Here is a 19,727-nt window from a genome sequence, read left to right as displayed (position 1 = left end):
GTGCATGGTGTCGTCTGTCCTCCCCTTTGACTGTTCTTACAGGCACACAGTGCTGTCTCCTTGCTTTACTTTACTGTATGTGCTTGTGTGTGAGTGTGCAGGTACATGTGAACATGTCTGTGGAGGCCAAAACTCTTTTGTTGTTGCTGCTGCTGTTTTTGTTTTGTTTCTTGCAATGGGGATCTTACTGTTGTAGGCTTGACTGTCTTGGAACTCACTGTGTAGACCAGGCTTGTCCTGGAACTCACAGAGATTCACCTGTCTCTGCCTTCTCTGTGCTGGAAGGCCCTAACTTTTTACTTTTAGTGAAGTCTAGTTTAACAGTTCTTCCTTTGGTTCTGCCAGTGGTAGTATATCTAAAGACTGGAGAGATGGCTTAGGGAGTAAGAGTGCTTGCTGTGCAAACGTCAGGACTCTAGTTGGGATTGTAGCTCCTTTGGACAAAGCTAGGCCTGGCCATGTGTGCACTTCTCAGCACTGGAGGGTGGGAAGGAACAGAGACCAGAGGATCTCTGGGGCTTGCTGCCTGTAAGCCTAGCTCCTGGTTTAGTACAAGTCCCTGTGTCAGAGGGTTAAGGTTGATAGAGCACAGCACCCAATCCAATGTCTTTCAGCTTCAGAAAGTGTGGGTACAGAGACTTACGCCATACATGTATCTACTGCTGCTGCTGCTGCTGCTGCTGCTGCTGCTACTACACACACACTCAGAATCATTATCCACCAAATGTGGTGGCCCACACATGTAATCTCAGCTTCTGGGAGGCTGAGGCAGGAGGATTACCACAGTCAGGGGCCAAGACTGGACTACCTAGTTGAGTTTCAAACCAGCCTGGGTTACAGTGTGAGACCCTGACTGAGAAAACAAAAACCATAACCCTGATCGTTTATTTTCTCTTGTGATTCTAGGCATTGTACAAGTTTTATGTTTTAAAACTAGGCCATTTTGAGTTAATTTTGGTGACAGGTGCAAAGTCTGCGTTTGGATGAATGTTTTTTGCTCGAACACATCCAGTTCTTCCAGTGCCTTTTGTTGAAAAGACCGCTTCCCTCCACTGGATTGCCTTTTCATCCTGTGAGTCTTGAAGTAGTGGTGTCTGGCCTGCAGCTTTTTACTTTTATTTTTTAAAGATATTATCTTGGCTATTCTTAGATTTTTGTCTTCTGTTTTAGGATGAGTTTGTTAATATTTACCAGGTAACTTGCTGGGAGTTTGGTTGTGATTGCATTGAATTTATAAATTGAGTTTAAAGAAACTGGCATCTTGACAGTGTTTAGTCTTATTTATGAACTTATTTAGGAATCTCAGTGATTTATTTAAAAATTTTTTTTTTTTTTTGGTTTTTCGAGACAGGGTTTCTCTGTGGCTTTGGAGGCTGTCCTGGAACTAGCTCTTATAGACCAGGCTGGTCTCGAATTCACAAAGATCCGCCTGTCTCCGCTTCCTGAGTGCTGGGATTAAAGGCGTGTGCCACCAACGCCCGGCTAATTTATTTAATTTTATGTTGATTTTTTCACCAGTTTCTGGTATTGTACATGTTTTGTACATTGGTCTTGTACATGTTTTGCTATGTTTGTGCATAATATTCATATTTTTTGAGGGATGATAGCATTAAGTGGTATATTTAAAATTATTTTATTAGCTTTATTCATTTTTGATTTTATATGTGAGTGTTTGCCTGCATGTATATATGTGCATCGCGTTTGTGCTTGGTGCCCATGGAGGTCAGAAGAGGGTATTGGATGCCCTGGAATTGGAGTTATGGTTAGTTGTGAGCCACTGTGTGGATGCTGGGCATCAAATTTGGGTCTTCTGCAAGAGCAACAAGTGCTTTTGTAACCTGAGCTATTTCTCCAGCACCTCTATTTTTATTTTTTAATAAAATTAAAAATTTTATTATTTATTTTATGCATTACGTTTTAAATTTCATATTCCAGTTTGTTGCTACTACATAGGAAATGGATAGGTTTTCTGTATTGACCATGTATCCGCTACCCTTGCTGTAATTGCTTATTAGTTGGCAGAGTTTTGGTAATTCTTTTGGGTGTTCTGCGTAGATGATCTTGTCAAGGTGAACAAAGACAGTTTTATTTCTCCCCCCTCAAGCTGGTCGCTTTTCATTTCCTTTTCCCTTCACGGTTTTAACTCTGTAGTTTTCCATGCCAGCCGGCTTTTCTGCTTCTGCTGCCCTCAGTATGAGATAAGATTGCCTGTGAGCTGGGCTAAGAGAGAATGAAGGGGAAAGCAGCTGGGGATCTCTTCCACGCTGCAAGCAAACGAGAGGGCTTTCCTGAGTGGTTTTTTTTTTAGCATGTGCTACAAACAAGGCTCTGTTTGGGGAGCCTGGCAGTTTGGAATTCAGGCTTGGAGCAATGAGAGAAAAGTAGTAAACTCGCCTTCTTGGGTGGCCGCGTTAGTCCAGCTGCTCAGGCTTATTTCATATGTGTCTCCACTGACTCCACATACATGAGTTTGGGTTTAGTAGTTGTGCTCAGTGGCTGAGACATTTGTATACTTACCCCAGATTACAGGATCCAGAACTTTCTTGGGCTGGGTCATCTGCTGCAGCTGTCCTTTGCTCTATTGGAGTGAGTAACTTTGCAGGTGTTCCTTGGCTAGAGAATGTTCAGCCAGCTTGAGGGAGTCCTCCAGGGAAAAGTGCAGCTGTGACAAGATAGCCAGCTCCCAGCCCTAGAAAAGTAGCTAGGCCACCTGGGGAAAGTGTGGCTGGCTAGGACTGTTTCCTGACTGACACATCTCCAGTGAGTTTTTTTTTTTAAGATTTATTTATTTATTACATATACAGTGTTCTGCTTACATGCCAGAAGAGGACATCAGATTGAATTGCAGATGGTTGTGAGCCACCATGTGGTTGCTGGGAATTGAACTCAGGACCCCTGGAAGAGCAGTCAGTGCTCTTAACCTCTGAACCATCTCTCCAGCCCCTCCAGTGAGTTTTTATAAGTTGGTCTTACCCCTGCCGTGTGTGTGTGTGTGTGTGTGTGTGTGTGTGTGTGTGTGTGTGTGTGTGTGTGTGTATGCATGTGCTATCTTGGTACTTCCACAGATTGATGTTAGGTGTCTTACTCTATTGCTGTCTATGTTATTTTTTTTTTTAGCCGGGTCCCTCGCTGAACCTGGATCTCACTGATTGGCTAGACTGGCTGGCTGCTGAGATCAGTTTATTCCACCCCCACCGCCAGCACTGGGGATTACAGGTGCACACCACCACACCTGGCTTCTTCTATGTGCGTGCTGAGGATCTGAACTTAGGTCCTTGTGTTTCTACAGCAAGCAGGATACCCATGTAGCCATTATCCCCAGCTCCTGCCTCATTCTTTTTAAAACCTCTGCAGCATACTACGACAGTCTGAAAATTACTGAAGCGTTTTCATAGTGGGGTTTCATCTTTTTTCCTCCCTTTCACATCTGTTCCTCCTTGAGGTTTTTTTCTTTCCTTTCTCTTTCAGTTTCCTCTCTTTGCTTTGAAAACAGAAACGAATGAAGCTGGGTATATTAACTATTGTCTTGTGGATGACACAGAAACACCTGACTGAAGCTTCGTAAGAAGGGGTTTATTTTGGGTGTGAGGACTCGGTTCATAGTGGCTGTTGGAGCGTGAGGCAGGCGGTCACACTGCCCTGCAGCTGGGAAGCACGGAGTGATGCCAGAACCCGAAGCAGGCAACTCCTTCAAGGCTGGCCTCCAACAACCACTTCTAGCTAGGCTACAGTATCAGAGGTTCCACAAACAGTGCCTCCGGCGGGCTGGGAACCAAGTGTTCAAACACACGAAACTGGGCAGGACATTCACATTTAAATCATAATAGTTGGTGAAGTGTCTGTGATTTTTATGCCATTTTAGCATCTCAGCGTGATTAAATCACTCCTCCAAGGATGGACATTCAGTAATGGAACTGAAACAAAGACCATGGTATGATTGTTTTCATTTTGACAATGGGGACATACTGGTCTAATTGCATTCAGACATGTAGTAATTCAATGTTAATAATTATTGCTACAAACAAGATTGGCAAACTTTTTCTTACAGGGCCTGACAGTAAATTTTACTTTAGACTTTTCAGCCCAGAAGTTCTCTGTGGCATGCATTGTAGTCTGCCATTGTTTTATGAATACAGAAATTCTGCCTGTGGTAGAAGAGAGAAATGAAGCCAGGTATGAAAGCACATGCCTGTAAGCCCACCATTTCGGAGGTGAGGCAGGAGGGTTAGGAGTTCAGGTTTTCCTCAGTTGTATAGCAAGTTTGAGGCTAACCTGGACTACTTGAGACCATGTCTAGCCCTTATACTTCCTTCTAAAAAGAACAAGGTAACAGAATTAGATAGGCATGGCTGTGTTCCGAAGCTTTATTTGCAAAAGGAGATGGCAGGTCTGACTTGACCAAGAAAGTGTAGTTCGCCAGCTACCAGTCACCAGCAATTTTACATGCGGTTGTGGGTGCTGAAATGGCCTGGCAGTAGTTGTAGGACCATCTAGATGACCCAGGATACATATTGCTTCCTAAGATTAATCTGGAAATAAAAATAAAATTTCAGGAAATTGCCATTTAGAATTCAGCAGTCTCTGGGAATTTGTTTTCTCTGGTTTGAGAAAAGTGACACTGAAGCAGATAGAGGATGGAGGATGTAACTTTTGAGATACATCATAGAGGACGCTGTGGTTTATTCTGTTGCGATCCATATCAGCTGTTGACGTTGTGAGAGACCAAGTTCGGGATAAGGGAGCCGCAAGCTTCTGAGTGGCCTCTTCCCTTTGTAATTACAGGCTACTGGAACCAACTCCTGCTTTTTCTTTAAGTCCTAGATTTTATTAGATTGTTTTTCTGTTTCTGGCTGCTTTTTCTTTGGCTCTTTCTGTTCAGAATTCATTTGACTCGGGGTAAATTGTTGCCACGATGTGTGTTGAAGCCTCCCTGATGACATTTCCATGACCTGGACAGGGTCATTCTTGATCAAAATCTTAATTATGGAATGTTAAGGAATATATTTATGTTTAAAAGTCTCTTTAGGGTATAACTAAAGTTGCTGTAACCAAGCAGGCAACTTGCTCTTGTGATATGCAGTTTTATATAGTTTTCACTTAGTTTGTGATTGTAAGATGTTTGAGAATGGTTTGTACTAGTTTAATATATAACAATTTAATCATACTTGAGAGTGATTTACAGCAGTTTAATCTACTCAGGGTAATTATCTGGCTTATGTTCAGCAGAACTTGGCACAAGCAGGTCTGTATAATGGGTAGTGTTCTAGCTTTTTAGACACCAGAGATCCAGATATCTGTAAATAACAGTTACATGAAGACTGTGTTCAGGAGGTTACCATCTCACTGGTGTTGTCCTTTAGCTAGTTAGCTTTCTCTGCATCTGTCACCTAATCTGTGAAACGGGAGCAGCAGTAATAATAAAGCAGGCATGAAGGTTTCTGTGGGGACCAAATAGATGATATGCAAATGGCACTGTTGCTTTTGTTTTTAAGACAGAGTTTTGTTATGTTGTCTAGGTCAGCTTTGAACAACTAGGTTAAAAAGATTCTCCTGTCTCAGCCTCACAGGCAGCTGGGGCTTGACACTTGGTTCCACACATATGAGGAGTTTAAACTCCTGGCACAGCCTGGGTGTCAGCCTTAATAGTTGTTGCTATATGACAAAAATGTTCCTTGGAGGAGCTCTGTAGCGTGGGGATGAATCGTTTAACCTAATCCAGAAGATTTTATGTCTGTCTTTTGTGTGTGAGTGGAAAGCTCTCATGTTCTTTACTATAGGCTTGTTTCTGTTGTATCTGAAATCATATTTAGTAACATGCTAACATATGCCAAACAGTGATGGTAGATGAAACTGTCTCAACACACTCAGGGCTCTGTAAAGGAAATAATCAAGTTGGAACAAAGACATTCTCAGCCAGGAGTGATGGTGTGTGCCTGTAATTCCAGCACTCATGAGGCTGGGACAGGAGAGCAGCTGTGAATTCAGGGTCAGCCTGGGCTCTGTTGTGAGGTCTAGAGCAGCCTGAGTGAAAGTATGAGCCCCCAAAGAAAAGAAAAACAGTTCTGCATTTTCAATTCAGGAACTAAACATACCAACTGCTTCCTGTAAGTACTGACTGTCCGGTATCTTTTATAAGTTACCAGGTGGTGGGAGAATGGCCCACCTTTCTCGGTTGCAGGCTCCCACTTTATTTTAATGCTGCCGCTGTCCAGTGTTCAATATGGTTTCCTGCATTGCTCACAGCTGAATGATAAGTCCTTGGCTGAGTCCTCCATACCTTGGTTCATTCTGTCTTTCTTCATCTTTAGGATGATTGAGGAAGGTGGGAACAAGAGGAAGACCATGGCGGAGAAGAGGCAGCTTTTCATAGAAATGCGTGAGTATCCAGGGCTCCCACACATGGAATACTGGGGGGTTTGTGTGTGTATATATCCCCAAGACAAGGTTTCCCCTCTCAATTTCCACGCCCCCCTCTTCTCCAGGGTCTTATTATATAGCTCTGAGTAGCTAGGAACTTGCTATGTAGATCAGGCTGGCCTTGAACTCAGAGCTCTTGCCTGCTTCTGCCTCTGAAGTGCTTTGAATGCTTTCTTAGTTAAGATCATAAATAATAAGACAGAATGGAGTCCCTGTGACTTTAAGTCATGCCTACTCTTTCTATAACTGTTGTTACTATAGGCTTGCAGGTGGCGATAAGTAGTTAATAATTAACATATCATATAAATTACCTTTTTACTAGATGCCAGGCATGCAGTCAAGAGAACTAAGTGTTAGAACTATTGGAAAACCAAAAAGAAAGAACCTTACTATCCACTCAAAAATCTTCTGTTAAAAATTGTATTGTGATATTAAAAAAATCCCAAAACATGGCCTGGAGGAATTGGGTGGTTCCTGATATTTTTCTTTCTCTTTAACTGTGAGTATGTGTGACTTTCACACTTGTTAGGTCTCAAATTCATTTATAGTATTGGTCTGGATTAGTTTTTGTAAAATCTGTGTGTGTGTGTGTGTGTGTGTGTGTGTGTGTGTGTGTGTGTGGTGTTTTTGAGACAGGGTTTCCCTGTGTAGCCCTAGCTGTCCTGGAACTCTGCTCTGTAGACTAGGCTGGTCTTGAACTCATAAAGATTCACCTGCCTCTGCCTCTCAAGTGATGGGATTAAGGGTGTGCGCCACAACTGCCTGGCGTAAACCCTTTAAAAGCATTTTATAGGTATTAGGGCAAAGCTGGGTCTGGACGTGTGCCTGTCATCTTAGTCCTCAGAGGTGAGGCAGGAGGACCATGAGTTCAAGGACAGCCTTGACTACATACTGAGACCCTTATCTTAAAAAAAAAAAAATTACAAAATTGGTCCTGCATGGCTCAATCAGGAAATAGGAGGCAGAAACCCAGAGTAGGATAGTCCACGAAGTACTTGAAGAATTCCAGAATTCTACCTATTAGGATATAATTAACAGCATAGTTTGAATCTGTAGAGACTTAGTCAGTGGAGGCGGAGTTAGGCTCAGCCCAGAGGTTTAGTTTTGAGAACTGTCAGAAGTTGTAGAGAAGAAATGTTGGCACTGATGGGGAAGTCAGGTATTTAAGGCAGGTGCTTCCCTCTGTCTCACCCCCACAGAAACAAAGTGCGGTTGAGTTTACATGGGGCCTGTGCACTGTCCCTGTCCGTGTTGTGTGTCGTGCCACGTCCGTCCTCACTCTCTTCACCAGGGTCTCATCCACACGGGCTTTGAACTCTCCATCCCCTTGTCTCAGATTCCCAAGTGCTGGGATTACGGGTGTGTGCCCATGGCTGGCTCCATAATGGAGTCTTGGATCTGCTCCTCAGACCACAGGCTGTGCAGTTAGAGCGCCTGGGTTAATCTTGTTCCTGTGCTTAATGACTTTAGGTATATAACCTTATATATGTATAACCTTAGGCAAGTTTCTTGTTTTTCACTTAAAACTAAAAAAAATTATTTTATGTGCATTGGTATGAGGATCAGATCCCCCCTGGAACTGGAGTTACAGACAGTCGTGAGCTGCCATGTGGCTGCTGGGAACCGAACCCCAGGTCCTCTGGAAGAGCAGCCAGAATGCTGAGCCATCTTTCAACCCCCTCATTAAAACCATTTTTAAGAGTCTCTGGGACTTTACATTCCTTTATTCTTTCATTTATTCTCTGATAAATATATATGTATATTTTAAATAAAATAAAAATAAGTCATTTATGTATTGTGTGTGCGTGCAGTGCACATGCTCACATGCCATAGTGTGCATGTAGAGGTTAGAGGATGTTTTAGTTAGGGATATTATTGCTGTGATGAAACTTGTCGGGGAAAGGGTTTATTTCAGTTTACACTTCCAGTTAACAGTCTGTCATTAAAATGAAGTCAGGACAGAAACTAAAACAGGGCAGGAAGCTGAAGGCAGGAGCTGATGTAGAAACCATGGAGGGATGCTGCTTACTGGCTTGCTCTGCCTGGCTTGCTCAACCTGCTTTTTTGTAGAACTGAGGACCACCAACCCAGGGATGGCATCACCCTTCATGGCCTGGACTCTCCCTTGCCAATCATAATTAAGAAAACACTTTACAGGCTTGTGCACAGCCTGATCTTATGGAGGCATTTTCTCAGTTGAGATTCCCTCCTCTTAGGTGACTCCAGCTTGTGTCAAGTTTACATAAAACTAGCCAGGACAGAGGACAACCTGAAGAAGTCAGTTGTTTTCTACTGTGTGGGTTCCAGGGGTAGAACTCAGGTTGTCAGGCTTGGTGACAAGTGCCTTTATGTGCTAGGCTGTCTTGTTAGCCCTTAGGCCAAGTTTCTTAATCTCCATATGCCTCATCTAGAACCGACTTCATAGAATTCTTGTGCTTAACTATGATGACACTGGGAAAGCTCTGCACAGTGCCTGACCAAGAATAATAAATGCAGTTAACTGTGGGTTTCCCTGTGTAGCCCTGGCTGCCCTGACACCTGCTCTGTAGACCAGGTTGGTCTCAAACTCAGAGATCCACCTGCCTCTGCTTCCCCAGTGCTAGGATTAAAGACATGCGCCACCACTGCCAGACTATGTCCAAATGTTTTAAAAGATTTTTATCAATTTGATTTTATGTATATAAGTATTTTGCCTGCATGTAAGTCTGTGTGTCACATGTATGACTGGTGTCCTTGGAGGTCAGAGAGGGCACTGGATCTCCTGGAACTTGACTTACTCGGCTGTGAGCTGTTTGAGGTGGGTGCTGAGAATCAAACCTGGGTTCTCTGCAAGAGCAATGAGTGCTCTCAGCCACCGAGCCACCTCTCCAGCACCCATTTAAAAAATATTTATCGCCGGGCGTTGGTGGTGCACGCCTTTAATCCCAGCACTCGGGAGGCAGAGGCAGGCGGATCTCTGTGAGTTCGAGGCTGGGCTGGACCGATAGCCTCCAAAACAATACAGAGAAACCCTGTCTCGTAAAACCAAAAAAAAAAAAAATTTATCATCCCTTTTTTTAAAAAAAAGTTCTTAAAAATCATTTTGTGTGTATGAGTGTTTCGCCTACAAGTATGCCTATATACAGCCGTTGTGAGCTGTGTAGGTGCTAGGAATGAATGAATCGTGAGTCCTCAGAAGAGCAGCCAGCTCTCTTAACTGATGAGCCGTCTCTCCGGCCCTCTTACTGTTCTGAACTAAAGCCATAAGCATCTGATACTTTCTTCTAGCCTTGACCTGCTCAAGTCTGTCAGTGTGCCCCAGATCACACCGTATAGGATCTAGATTAGACCATGTAAATCCGTGCCACATCCTTGCTCAAAATTAGTTTAGCTGTTTCTTATTAACTTCGTAAGAGAGTTCTAGCTCCAGAATATGCCTTTGGGCACATGTCTTGCCTTGTTCACGAGTTCCCAATTTCTGCTTCATGGCTTGTGTTAACTTTTTGTCACCCGAGATGATCAGCTTATAAAGAGGAAAGGGGCATGTGAGAGTGATCTGGCTGTGACATCTGTCACCGCACTGATCTTCAGGGTTGATTCGGCTGATCTGGCTGGGTAGGCGGGTGTCCCCTTCCCCCCTCACCGCTCCATGTGCGTCCCTCCCAAAGCTGCGCTTCTCCTGGGCAAATTGAACTTTATAGCTCACAATTTCCCTTTACTTGATTGTGACTGAGACACTCTTGTTTTGGTTACCTTAGAAGTTATAGCATCAATTAATACAAAGTCCAAGCTTATCAATATTTATAATTTCATTCAGAGAATAACAGGTGCCTTAGGCTACTGTAGAGAACCTTCTTTATGAAGTGCGTGCTGTCTTTTAAAACTTGTCATTGTTTTTATGATCAGTCTTTTGGAAATACAGTCTATTTTGTTATTTTGCTTTCCCTTGCCATGTTGTTGTTGTTGTTAAATTCAGATTTTAAGACTGTGCGTATGTGTGTCTGTGTGGGTACCAGAAGAGGGCTTTAGATTCCCTGGCACAGTAGTTGCAATGTGGGTGCTGAGAACTGAACTGTGGACCTTTGCAAGAGCAACAAGTGCTCTTCAATGCTGAGCTATTTCAACGGCTCCTAAATCCTGATATTTTAAAGGTAAGTCTGGGGGAGCCAGGCTTGTGCCCCTTGCCGCTTCTCTGTGAATTTTGTCTTCATTTCTCCTGGTTCACTCACTGCGGTAGTTTTGCTTCAGTGCTCTCAAGGCTTCATCTTCCCCCAGGGTTTTTAATCCTCCTGCAGTGGGGGAAGGACCTGGTTGACGCCGCCTATGCTAGCACTGTTTTATGCGGATGAGGGCATGCTGCAGCCTGCAGGTGGAGGTCAGAGGCCAGCTTCACTCCAGTACCCGCTGAACTGCTTCACAGGCCCTGTGCTTACAATAGTTTAAGCAGCACAGACACATTGTTGCATGAACTCTATGTTTCAGTCCATTTCTGTTTCTAATAACAATATGCAGACCGAGTCACAAAGACGAAGCTTATTTTGGCCCAGGGTTCTGGCCTGAATTGCAGGGCCACATCCGGGGATGTTCTTGCCAGCAGGGTCCTGAGGTGGCTGAGGGCTCTGTGTGGCGAGAGATAGGGAGCGAGCCGAGTGTCTTCTGGCCCCATACGCCTGCTTCTTCCTCTGCTGCAGGTAGATTTGTTTGTTTTTTTGCTTGTTTATTTATTTAGGATCTCACTCTAGCTCGTGTCTCAGCCTTTCAAGTGCTGAGATGACAGGCATGAGCCGCTTACCCTGGCTCTGCTTTTCTTCCTTTTTTAAACTTTATTTTTCTTTTATGTTCATGGACATTTTGCCTACATGTATGTCTGTGTACCTCTTGTGTGCCTGTGGAGTCCAGAAGCCAGCGTGGGGTTCTCTTGGAACTGGAGTTAGAGATGGCTGGTAGCCACCACATTCAAATACAAGTGTTTAAAAATCTAACTTTTACCCTTTCTTTTGGGTGGGAGCAGAGTCTGGTTATGTAGTCCAGACTGGCCTAGAACTTGCTATTTAGACCAGGTTGACCTTGAACTCAGGGATCTGCTATCTCTGCCTCCTAAGTGCTGGGCTTAAGGATGCATGCCACCACACTCAGCAATTTTTACTTCTTCTTTTTTCCATTTTTTAAATTTAAATTAGAAACAAGCTTCTTTTACGAGCCAGTCCCAGTTCCCTCTCCCTCCTCTCCTCCCCTGCCCCCACCGGCCTCCTATCCCGTTCCCTTTCTGTTTCCCAGGGAGGGTGAGGTTTCAATTTTTACTTCTTGATAGGAACTTAATAGTAGCCAGCCCTGGTACTCCATGCCTGTTATCACAGCACTCAGGAGAGTGAGACAAGAGAGACCACAAGGTTGAGGCTGGGTACAGAGTAAGTCAAGGCCAAAGCTACTTCCCATTGAATAAAAAGGGTCTGGTGGTGTAGCTCTGTGGTAGAGCACTCGCCGGGCATATTCCCTGGATTCAGTCCCCAGCACTTGAGGAGGTGGTGGTGGTGGTTTTTTGGAGGAAGAGGTATAGTAGTATACTAGCAACAAAGAAATGCCATTGTGACTGGCTTTAGAAAAGGACAGGCTGCTACAGAGTGAGAAGTTAGAGTTAGCTGGCCCAATTCTCTCTACCCGTGAAGCCACAGGCTGAGAAAGAGACATGCAGCATGGCCACAGACAAGCTTTATAGTCAGGCTGAGCTTACCATTTACAGATCTCTTTTCGTGTGTCCCCGAGACCGTTTTGAGTTGGGTCTCATTGTGTAGTCTAGACTGGCCCGGTGCTTGTGGCAGTCCTTTGTCTCAGCCACACTATGCCTGGCTTGGAGTTTACCTCTTCCTTTTTTTAGTTTTGTTTCTCAAGATAGGGTTTATCTGTGTAGCAGCTCTGGATGTCCTGGAACTTGCTTTGTAGTCCAGGCTGGCCTCGAACTCACAGATCCTGCCTCTGCCACCCGAGTGCTAGTTTGTCTTCTTGACTTGACTCTCTTTTGCTATCCCTTAAGCTCACTGATAGCAAGTGTTCCTTCCTCTTGGGAGTTCTCTTGCTTAGCCTGGAACACAGCTGTGATGGCGTCTTGGCCTGTAGTGGGCATAGGCGAGGTGCTTCTTTCTTCTTCACGTATATCAGAGTGGAACTACACTTCTACCGTACAGCAATGGACTGCTCAAATACAGCTCACCTTTTTACTGTGTCCTTTTCTCAGGTGCTCAGAATTTTGATGTTATACGACTGTCAACTTACAGAACAGCTTGCAAGTTACGATTTGTACAGAAGCGATGCAACCGTAAGTCATTTCTTATTTCTTTGATGGGAGATAGGCTGACCTGAAACTCACTCTGTAGACCAGGCTAGCCTCAAACTCACAAAGATCTGCCTGCCTCTGCCCCCCAAGTGCTGGGATTAAAGGCGTGCACCACCACTGTGTGGCTTTCTTTTTTATTTTTAAATTATGTGTATAAATAAATGTATGTCTGCTTGTGAGTTAGTGCACCCAAGTGCAGATGCTTCCCCCAGAGGCCAGATGTAGGTTAAGTTTTTATGTTCCGCCAGTCAGCTCTGTCCTACCAGCTGACTCCCAAATAACCACACAGAGACTTATTATTAATTATAAATTCTTGGCTGATAGCTTAGGCTTATTATTGACTAGCTCTTTCTACTTAAATTAACCCATGTTTCTTAGCTACGCGCTACCACGTGGCAGCACCTTTTTTCAACATGGCATATTCATCTCCTGTTTCCTCTGCATGTGGCTGGTGACTTCAGTCCTCTCCTTCCCAACGTTCTCCCAGTCTGACTCTCCCCCCTACCCTCTACCTGCCTAGCTATTGGTCATCTAGCCTTTTATTAAACCAATCGGAAGGTGCCTTAGCAAAGACACATCTTCACAGTGTACAAAAAGATTATTCCACAACTGCTAGAGCCATAGGATACCTTGGAGCTGGGGTTATAGGCAGTTGTGAGCCTCCCAACATGGGTGCTGGGATCTGAACCTGAGTCCTATGGAATAGCAGTAAGTGCTCTTCTTAACCTCTGAGCCAACCCTCCAGCCCCAACTAATCCTGTTTGTCTTAAATGTGTATCAGAATATAAGCTTTGTAAATGGAATGCATTTGTCAACATATTCCTTTTTCCCTTAAAATGCTTGGCAATAGCCGGGTTGTGGTGATGCACGCCTTTAATCTCAGCACTTGGGAGGCAGAGGCAGTTTGAGACCAGTCTGGTCTACAAGAGTTAGTTCCAGAACAGTCTCTAAAGCTATACAGAGAAACCCTGTCTCGACACCCCCCCCAAAAAAAAGCTTAACAAAATTGATGTTATAAGTAATGTTGCTAGAATGTGTTTTTTATTACCTTTTAAAATATTTTTATAAGTTTTATTGAAATTAGAAACAATCTTATTTTACATATCAATCTCAGTTCCCTCTCCTTTCCATCCTCCTATACTCCCACCTGCCCCCTTTTTATTACATTTTTATTTATTGTGTATGTGTGTATGTATATATGCATGTTCATGTTATAGCAAGCTATAGTTCACGGAGGGCACAGGACAACTTTTAGGAGTCATTTCTTTCTTTCTGCCTTGTGAGTTCCAAAACTCAGGTCCTCGATGTTTGCACGATTGTCTTTACTCCCTGAACCATGGAGTCTGCTTCAGCCTTGACTCCCTGAGCCATGGAGCCTGCTCCAGTTCTTAGGACTTGGAATTAGTAACAGGTTCTGAGAGGACAGAATAGTAATGCTATTTTGTGGGAGAAAATCTTTTGTACAAAATTAATATAGTTACTAGGCTTCTGAAAGAAAGGCCTTGGTGTTTTGATACAGACACAGGGAAAATTGATATTCTTTTTTTTTTTTTTTTTTGGTTTTTACGAGACAGGGTTTCTCTGTATTGTTTTGGAGGCTGTCGGTCCAGCCCAGCCTCGAACTCACAGAGATCCGCCTGCCTCTGCCTCCCGAGTGCTGGGATTAAAGGCGTGCACCACCAACGCCCGGCGAAAATTGATATTCTTGATTGAATTTAGTATAACACAAATCAACTTCTAATAAGTAATGGTCTTCATGTGGATTATAAAATATGTAGAAATGTATGCATGCATGAGTATTCTTTTACTGTTTGTGAAGATGAATTGTTCCAGAATTGCTGTACATGTGTTAATGAAAAGCTTTTTTTTTTTTTTATGAAAAGCTGGTTTATATAATGGAAAGAACATTAGCCTAAAGATTGGAAAATGTTTTTTTAAAAAATGGTTTATTTTATTTGATGTGCATTGGTGTGTTTTCAGTTTTTTTTTTGTTTGTTTTTTTCAAGACATTACAGATTGTGAGCCACCATGGGTTGCTAGGAATTGAACTCAGGTTCTCTGAAAGAGCAAGCCGTCAATGCCCTTAACCTCTGAGCCATCTCTCCAGCCTGCATTGGTATTTTACCTGCATGTATATCTGTGTGAGGGTGTCAGATCTTTTGGAACTGGAATTACAAATGAGGAGAAGTTGTCTCAGGTCTAAGGCAAACCGTATGTGAGCTGCCATGTGGGTGCTGGGAATTGAACCTGGGTCCTTTGAAAGTGCAGTCAGTGTTCTTAACCATTAGCCATATTTCCAGCCTGGAAAATGTGTTGTAAAAGACTGAGTTTTACTGTTTATTATAAACAAGTGACTCTAGCAAGTCATGTTACATTTGATAACTTCTGTCAGATGTTAAGACGTAAAAATCCTTCTCATATACATACATAAATCTTTCAAAAGGGGGATGGGTGGGTGAAGAGATGACTCAGTGGTTAAGAGCACTGGCTGCTCCAAAGGTCCTGGGTTCAATTTCTGGCACCTACATGGTGGCTCACAAGCATCTATAACATCAGATCCCATAGAATCTGATAACTTCTTTTGGTTTGCAGATGTACATGTAGATAATAAAACACCCATATACATAAGTGTGTAAATCTTAAAGTAATTATATATCCTGCCAGGTTGTGGGTGTGGTGGCAGAGACAGGTAGATCTCTGAATTCAAGGGCCAGTCTGGCCTGCATATCAAGTTTCATGCTAGCCAGGGTTACACAGTGAGACCCTGTCTCAATTAAAAACAAAAAAAGACTTATAAAATTTTAAATTCTCCTACCATCTTGGATTGCAGCCATGTTTCTTTCATTGACATTTTCCAGGGCATTAATTTTCATATTATGGACGATGACCCATTAGTGCTTCATGAAGTCATTTTGATGGGCTGTAGCTAATGTAAAGTGTGTAATGCAAAAAGAGAGAGAAAAAGAAGCTATCAGAGTGCAGCTGGGCGGGTTTAAAAAGTGTTTGAGACTTACGTATCTAGGTATGTGTGTGCATGTGCGTGCGTAAGAGGGTGGCAGGGAGAGGGAAAGAGGGAGATCGATTGATTGAGATTACATATTGCCAGCTGGTGATGGCACACTTCTTTAATCCCAGCACTTGGGAGGCAGAGGCAGGTGAGCTCTGTGAGTTCGAGGCCAGCCTGGTTTACAGAGTGACTTTCAGGAGAGCCAGGGCTACACAGAGAAACCCTGTCTCGAAAACGAAACATCCATCCATCTGTAGGTTGAGTGTGGGTTGTGGCCAAGGTGTTTGAAAACAACTATCTTTGAGCAACTGTCTGAAAAATTTTATTATTATTCTTGGAGAGTGTGGTCTGTGTAGAGTGTTGTGAGCCTGAGGGCAGTGGTACTAATTGTCTTACTCTTCTATTGCTGTGCTAAGATACCACAGCCAAGACAGTTTACAGAAGCAACAGTTTATTGGAGGCTCACAATTTCTAAGGCCAGTCTGTCTATCATGACTGGGAACTGGCAGCAGACAGGCAGACATGGTGCTGGAGCAGTAGCTGAGAGAGAGCTTACATGTAGATCTATAAACATGGGACACAGGGAGAGCTAACCGGGAATGGCATGGAGTTTTTGAAGCATCAAAGTTCACCCCCACACCCCCCAGTGACACACCTCCTTCAACAAGGCCACACCTCCTTATCTTTCCCAAATAGTTCTACCAACCAGGACCAAGAATTCAAATATGAGCCTATGGGTTCATTCTCATTCAAACCACCACAGTAATGCTCTTAAATTTTCCTTCTCCGTGTATTGTACGTTCTACTGTGGATTTTTCTGTGTGTGGATGTACAGTATCCATGGAATTAACTTTCAGTGTTGTCTGTGTGTCTTCACTCTGTTCATTGAAAAATCACCCTTTTTCTTTTCTGTCCAAGATCCTCCTGTCTCCATTAGGAGACGAGTGTAGGGGCTGGAGAGGTGACTGAGTGGTTAAGGGCGCTGACTGCTCTTGCAGGGCCTGTGTTCAGTTCCCAGCACCCACACAGTGGCTCACAGCTCCCTGTAACTCCAGCTCCAGGTGATCTGATGCCCTCCTCTACCTCCACAGGCATCAGGCACACATGTGGCGAATAAACATAACATGCAGGGCAAAACATTCACACAATAAGTAAATAAAGACACAAAATTTTTAAAAAACAGAAGAATAATACAAGATGGTTCCTAGTAGTGTTCTCATGTGAGAACATCCATTGACAACCTTTTGTGTTCCCTGGGTCTATGCCTTGTCCCCAGGGAACCCAGAAAGATCGTGAACTGATAGCCATCTTTATAGTTTTACAGTAAGTCCCGAGGTTAAAGACTCCCCTCCCGAGTTAGCATTTCTCTGTGTAGCCCTAGCTGTCCTGGCACTCACGCTGTAGGCCAGGCCGGCCTCAGACTCACAGAGATCCGCCTTCGTCTGCCTCCTAAGTGCTGGGATTAAAGGTGTGCGCCACCCCTCCCTGCTGAGATCTTTATTTTAACCTTAAGAAGTTGATCAGTTTAAATATCCAGTTGTGAGGTGACACTGTCCTTTAAAATTGTTGACAGTCAATTTTCTTTGGTTTAGTTCATCTGGTTGATATCTGGAACATGATTGAAGCTTTCCGAGACAATGGCCTTAACACCTTGGACCACACCACTGAGATCAGTGTGTCCCGCCTGGAGACTGTCATCTCCTCCATCTACTACCAGCTGAACAAGCGCCTTCCCTCTACTCACCAAATCAGCGTGGAGCAGTCCATCAATCTCCTCCTCAACTTCATGATCGCCGCGTATGACAGGCTAGTAGTGTGCTCACTTTTAAATTGTGCCCATCTCTTCATCACCCCTCCCCCACTGCCTTGCTAACTTGTCAGCCTAGAGCCACAGTTGAGGTGAGTTACTCTATGTAAGTCCTTCCTGCACTCTGGACAGTCACCCACGCGAGTCAGATTGCCTGGTAAAGTGAGAGGCACTCCAGCAGACCTGTTCCCTCTCCCAGAATTAAGACATGCTTGAGCTCCAGACATGCTGACGTGGCTCTCTAGTTGACTCTAAGGCTAGCATCTGTACAACACCAGATGCCTTTAGACTGAAGCTTTCTCTTAAACATCTGAGAATCTGTTTCAGACTTTTTCAGTTTGATACACTGTGTGGTAGACTTTACAACAAGAACAAGAGACCACTTTAGTGTATCACAATTAAAATGGAAAGGATTTCCTCTATAAAAAACAAAGCAGAACCAAACCAAACAAATCCTAAAGGATGGAATGTGGAGAAATGGTTCTGTTCCAAGAGCCAAGAGTTCCTGTTTCTTCTCACTGCTGTTCTACTGACCATTGGATTTGGATGGATAAATTCTCTTGCTTCATTTATGCAGAGTTTGTACATTTGTAAAATAGTATTGGTTACATGTTGTAGTAGCAAAAATTCTTTGTATTAGTGACGAAGTATAGATGTGTCAAAGCCGGGTCACATTTTAGGATTTCTCTGGATTCATAATATGTTTATATTACCTAGTTAGATATTTTACTCATTTGGTAGAAAATTATTTAAAGAAATTTGAATTTTAAAAAGTTCTAGAATCTTAAAATTAAGTTAATATTGTACTCTCTAAGGACCAACTCTTGCAATCTAAAACCTTTGACAGAAATTATTATTCTTTGTGACCAAGTAGCATTTTACCATGGCTCTAATCCAGGGGCGCAGCCACTTCCATGCTTACATAACATAAATCAGTTCAAGAAACAATTTTTAAAAATGTAGTAATAAAAATTACCTTACTATCTGAAAAGGTAAGTGGGGATTAAGAACTCCAATTCTGGGCCAGGGAGGTGACTCAGTTTTATGAAAAAGTGTTTGCCTTACAGGCAGGAGGACTTCATTATAATCCCCAGAGTTGATGTTAAAAATGTCAGGCATTGTGGTGCACACTTGGAATCCTGGAGCTATAGTTTGAATCCCCACTGGTTACACAGAAAGAAGGGTGTGGCTGCCATTGCCAGTAACTTCAGTGCTGGGTGGATTGGGACTGATGGGTGCTGAGGGCTTCCAACTCAGTGAGAGACCCTGCCTCAGTCAGGAAGGTGGGGATCTGTAGAGGTCTTCTGGTGTGTTCCTCTGACTTCTGTGTGTCCATGAATAGCCATGCACGTGCATGCACACACACACCACAGACACATGCACCACAGCCACACACTCACACACACATTCCCACACACACACCACATACATACTCCCACACACACCACACACACACACACACACACACATACACACACATGCACACACACCACACACACACACATGCACACACACCACACACACACACACACACGGTGGGGGTGGTAACTAGACAGTTTCTCAGAAGAAGCGAAAGAAGGCTGGGACTGTGTAGAGCCTTCCAGGTTTACTCTCCAACACTGCCAAAAGAGAGGGGTGGACGTGAGAGGGAGGAAACGTGGATGGAAGAGCGAGCCGGACAGAACTGGCAAATGCGGACAGGGATTGAGAAGAGGAAGGGATGTGCTATGTTAGAGGGGGCTTGGTAATTTTCAGATCATTATGTCTACACCTGACATTGGATATACATTTTCATCCCTGTGGTCCCTCACGTCACAGGTGCTGATGCTCTGTGGTCTGGTCAAGCTGAGAGGCCTGTGATAGAGCTGTGTAAGGACATTCATGTTCCTAGTGTGCAGGGGTAGGGTGGGGGGCTGCCTCACTTCCTGCCAGTCCTACATCCTGGGCTTTTACTTACACCCCCCTTTCTGTTTCCTGCCTGGGTATTTGTTTAGTGACTTGGATCCCAGGCAGAGAAAGTCCATGATAACAGGGGCCTGAGGGAAGCCAGCCCTGGGCTTCCTCTGCATCTGCATCCCCTCAAGCTGCTCTGGCTTAGCCCTCCTACAAATTCTCCTCCTTCCATGCCTAGGTAAAGGGAGAGGGAAGAGCCAGCTTTTCTTAGCATCAAGCACGAGTACCCGGCT

General features: G+C 43.8%; 1 protein-coding gene across 7 annotated transcripts in view; it reads left to right on the top strand.

Annotated features, from left to right (window-relative positions):
- The window catches only part of Dtnb (dystrobrevin beta), a 200,107-nt gene that overhangs the window by 14,212 nt on the left and 166,168 nt on the right, over positions 1–19,727 (top strand). For all 7 annotated transcript variants that reach the window (XM_013119858.3, XM_013119859.3, XM_021232445.2 and 4 more), the window contains 3 exons: positions 6,309–6,376; positions 12,629–12,709; positions 17,327–17,540. In XM_013119858.3, the coding sequence (XP_012975312.1) occupies positions 6,310–6,376; positions 12,629–12,709; positions 17,327–17,540 (362 nt within the window). In that variant the 5' untranslated portion in view covers position 6,309. Of the gene's footprint in view, positions 1–6,308; positions 6,377–12,628; positions 12,710–17,326; positions 17,541–19,727 lie in introns of those variants that run through there.

The sequence above is a fragment of the Mesocricetus auratus genome, unplaced genomic scaffold, assembly GCF_017639785.1.
Source record: "Mesocricetus auratus isolate SY011 unplaced genomic scaffold, BCM_Maur_2.0 Super-Scaffold_100024, whole genome shotgun sequence".
NCBI classification, from domain to species: Eukaryota; Metazoa; Chordata; class Mammalia; order Rodentia; family Cricetidae; genus Mesocricetus; species Mesocricetus auratus.
The sequence above is the reverse complement of the archived record's forward strand: the minus strand, read 5'-3'. Positions and strand labels throughout refer to the sequence as shown.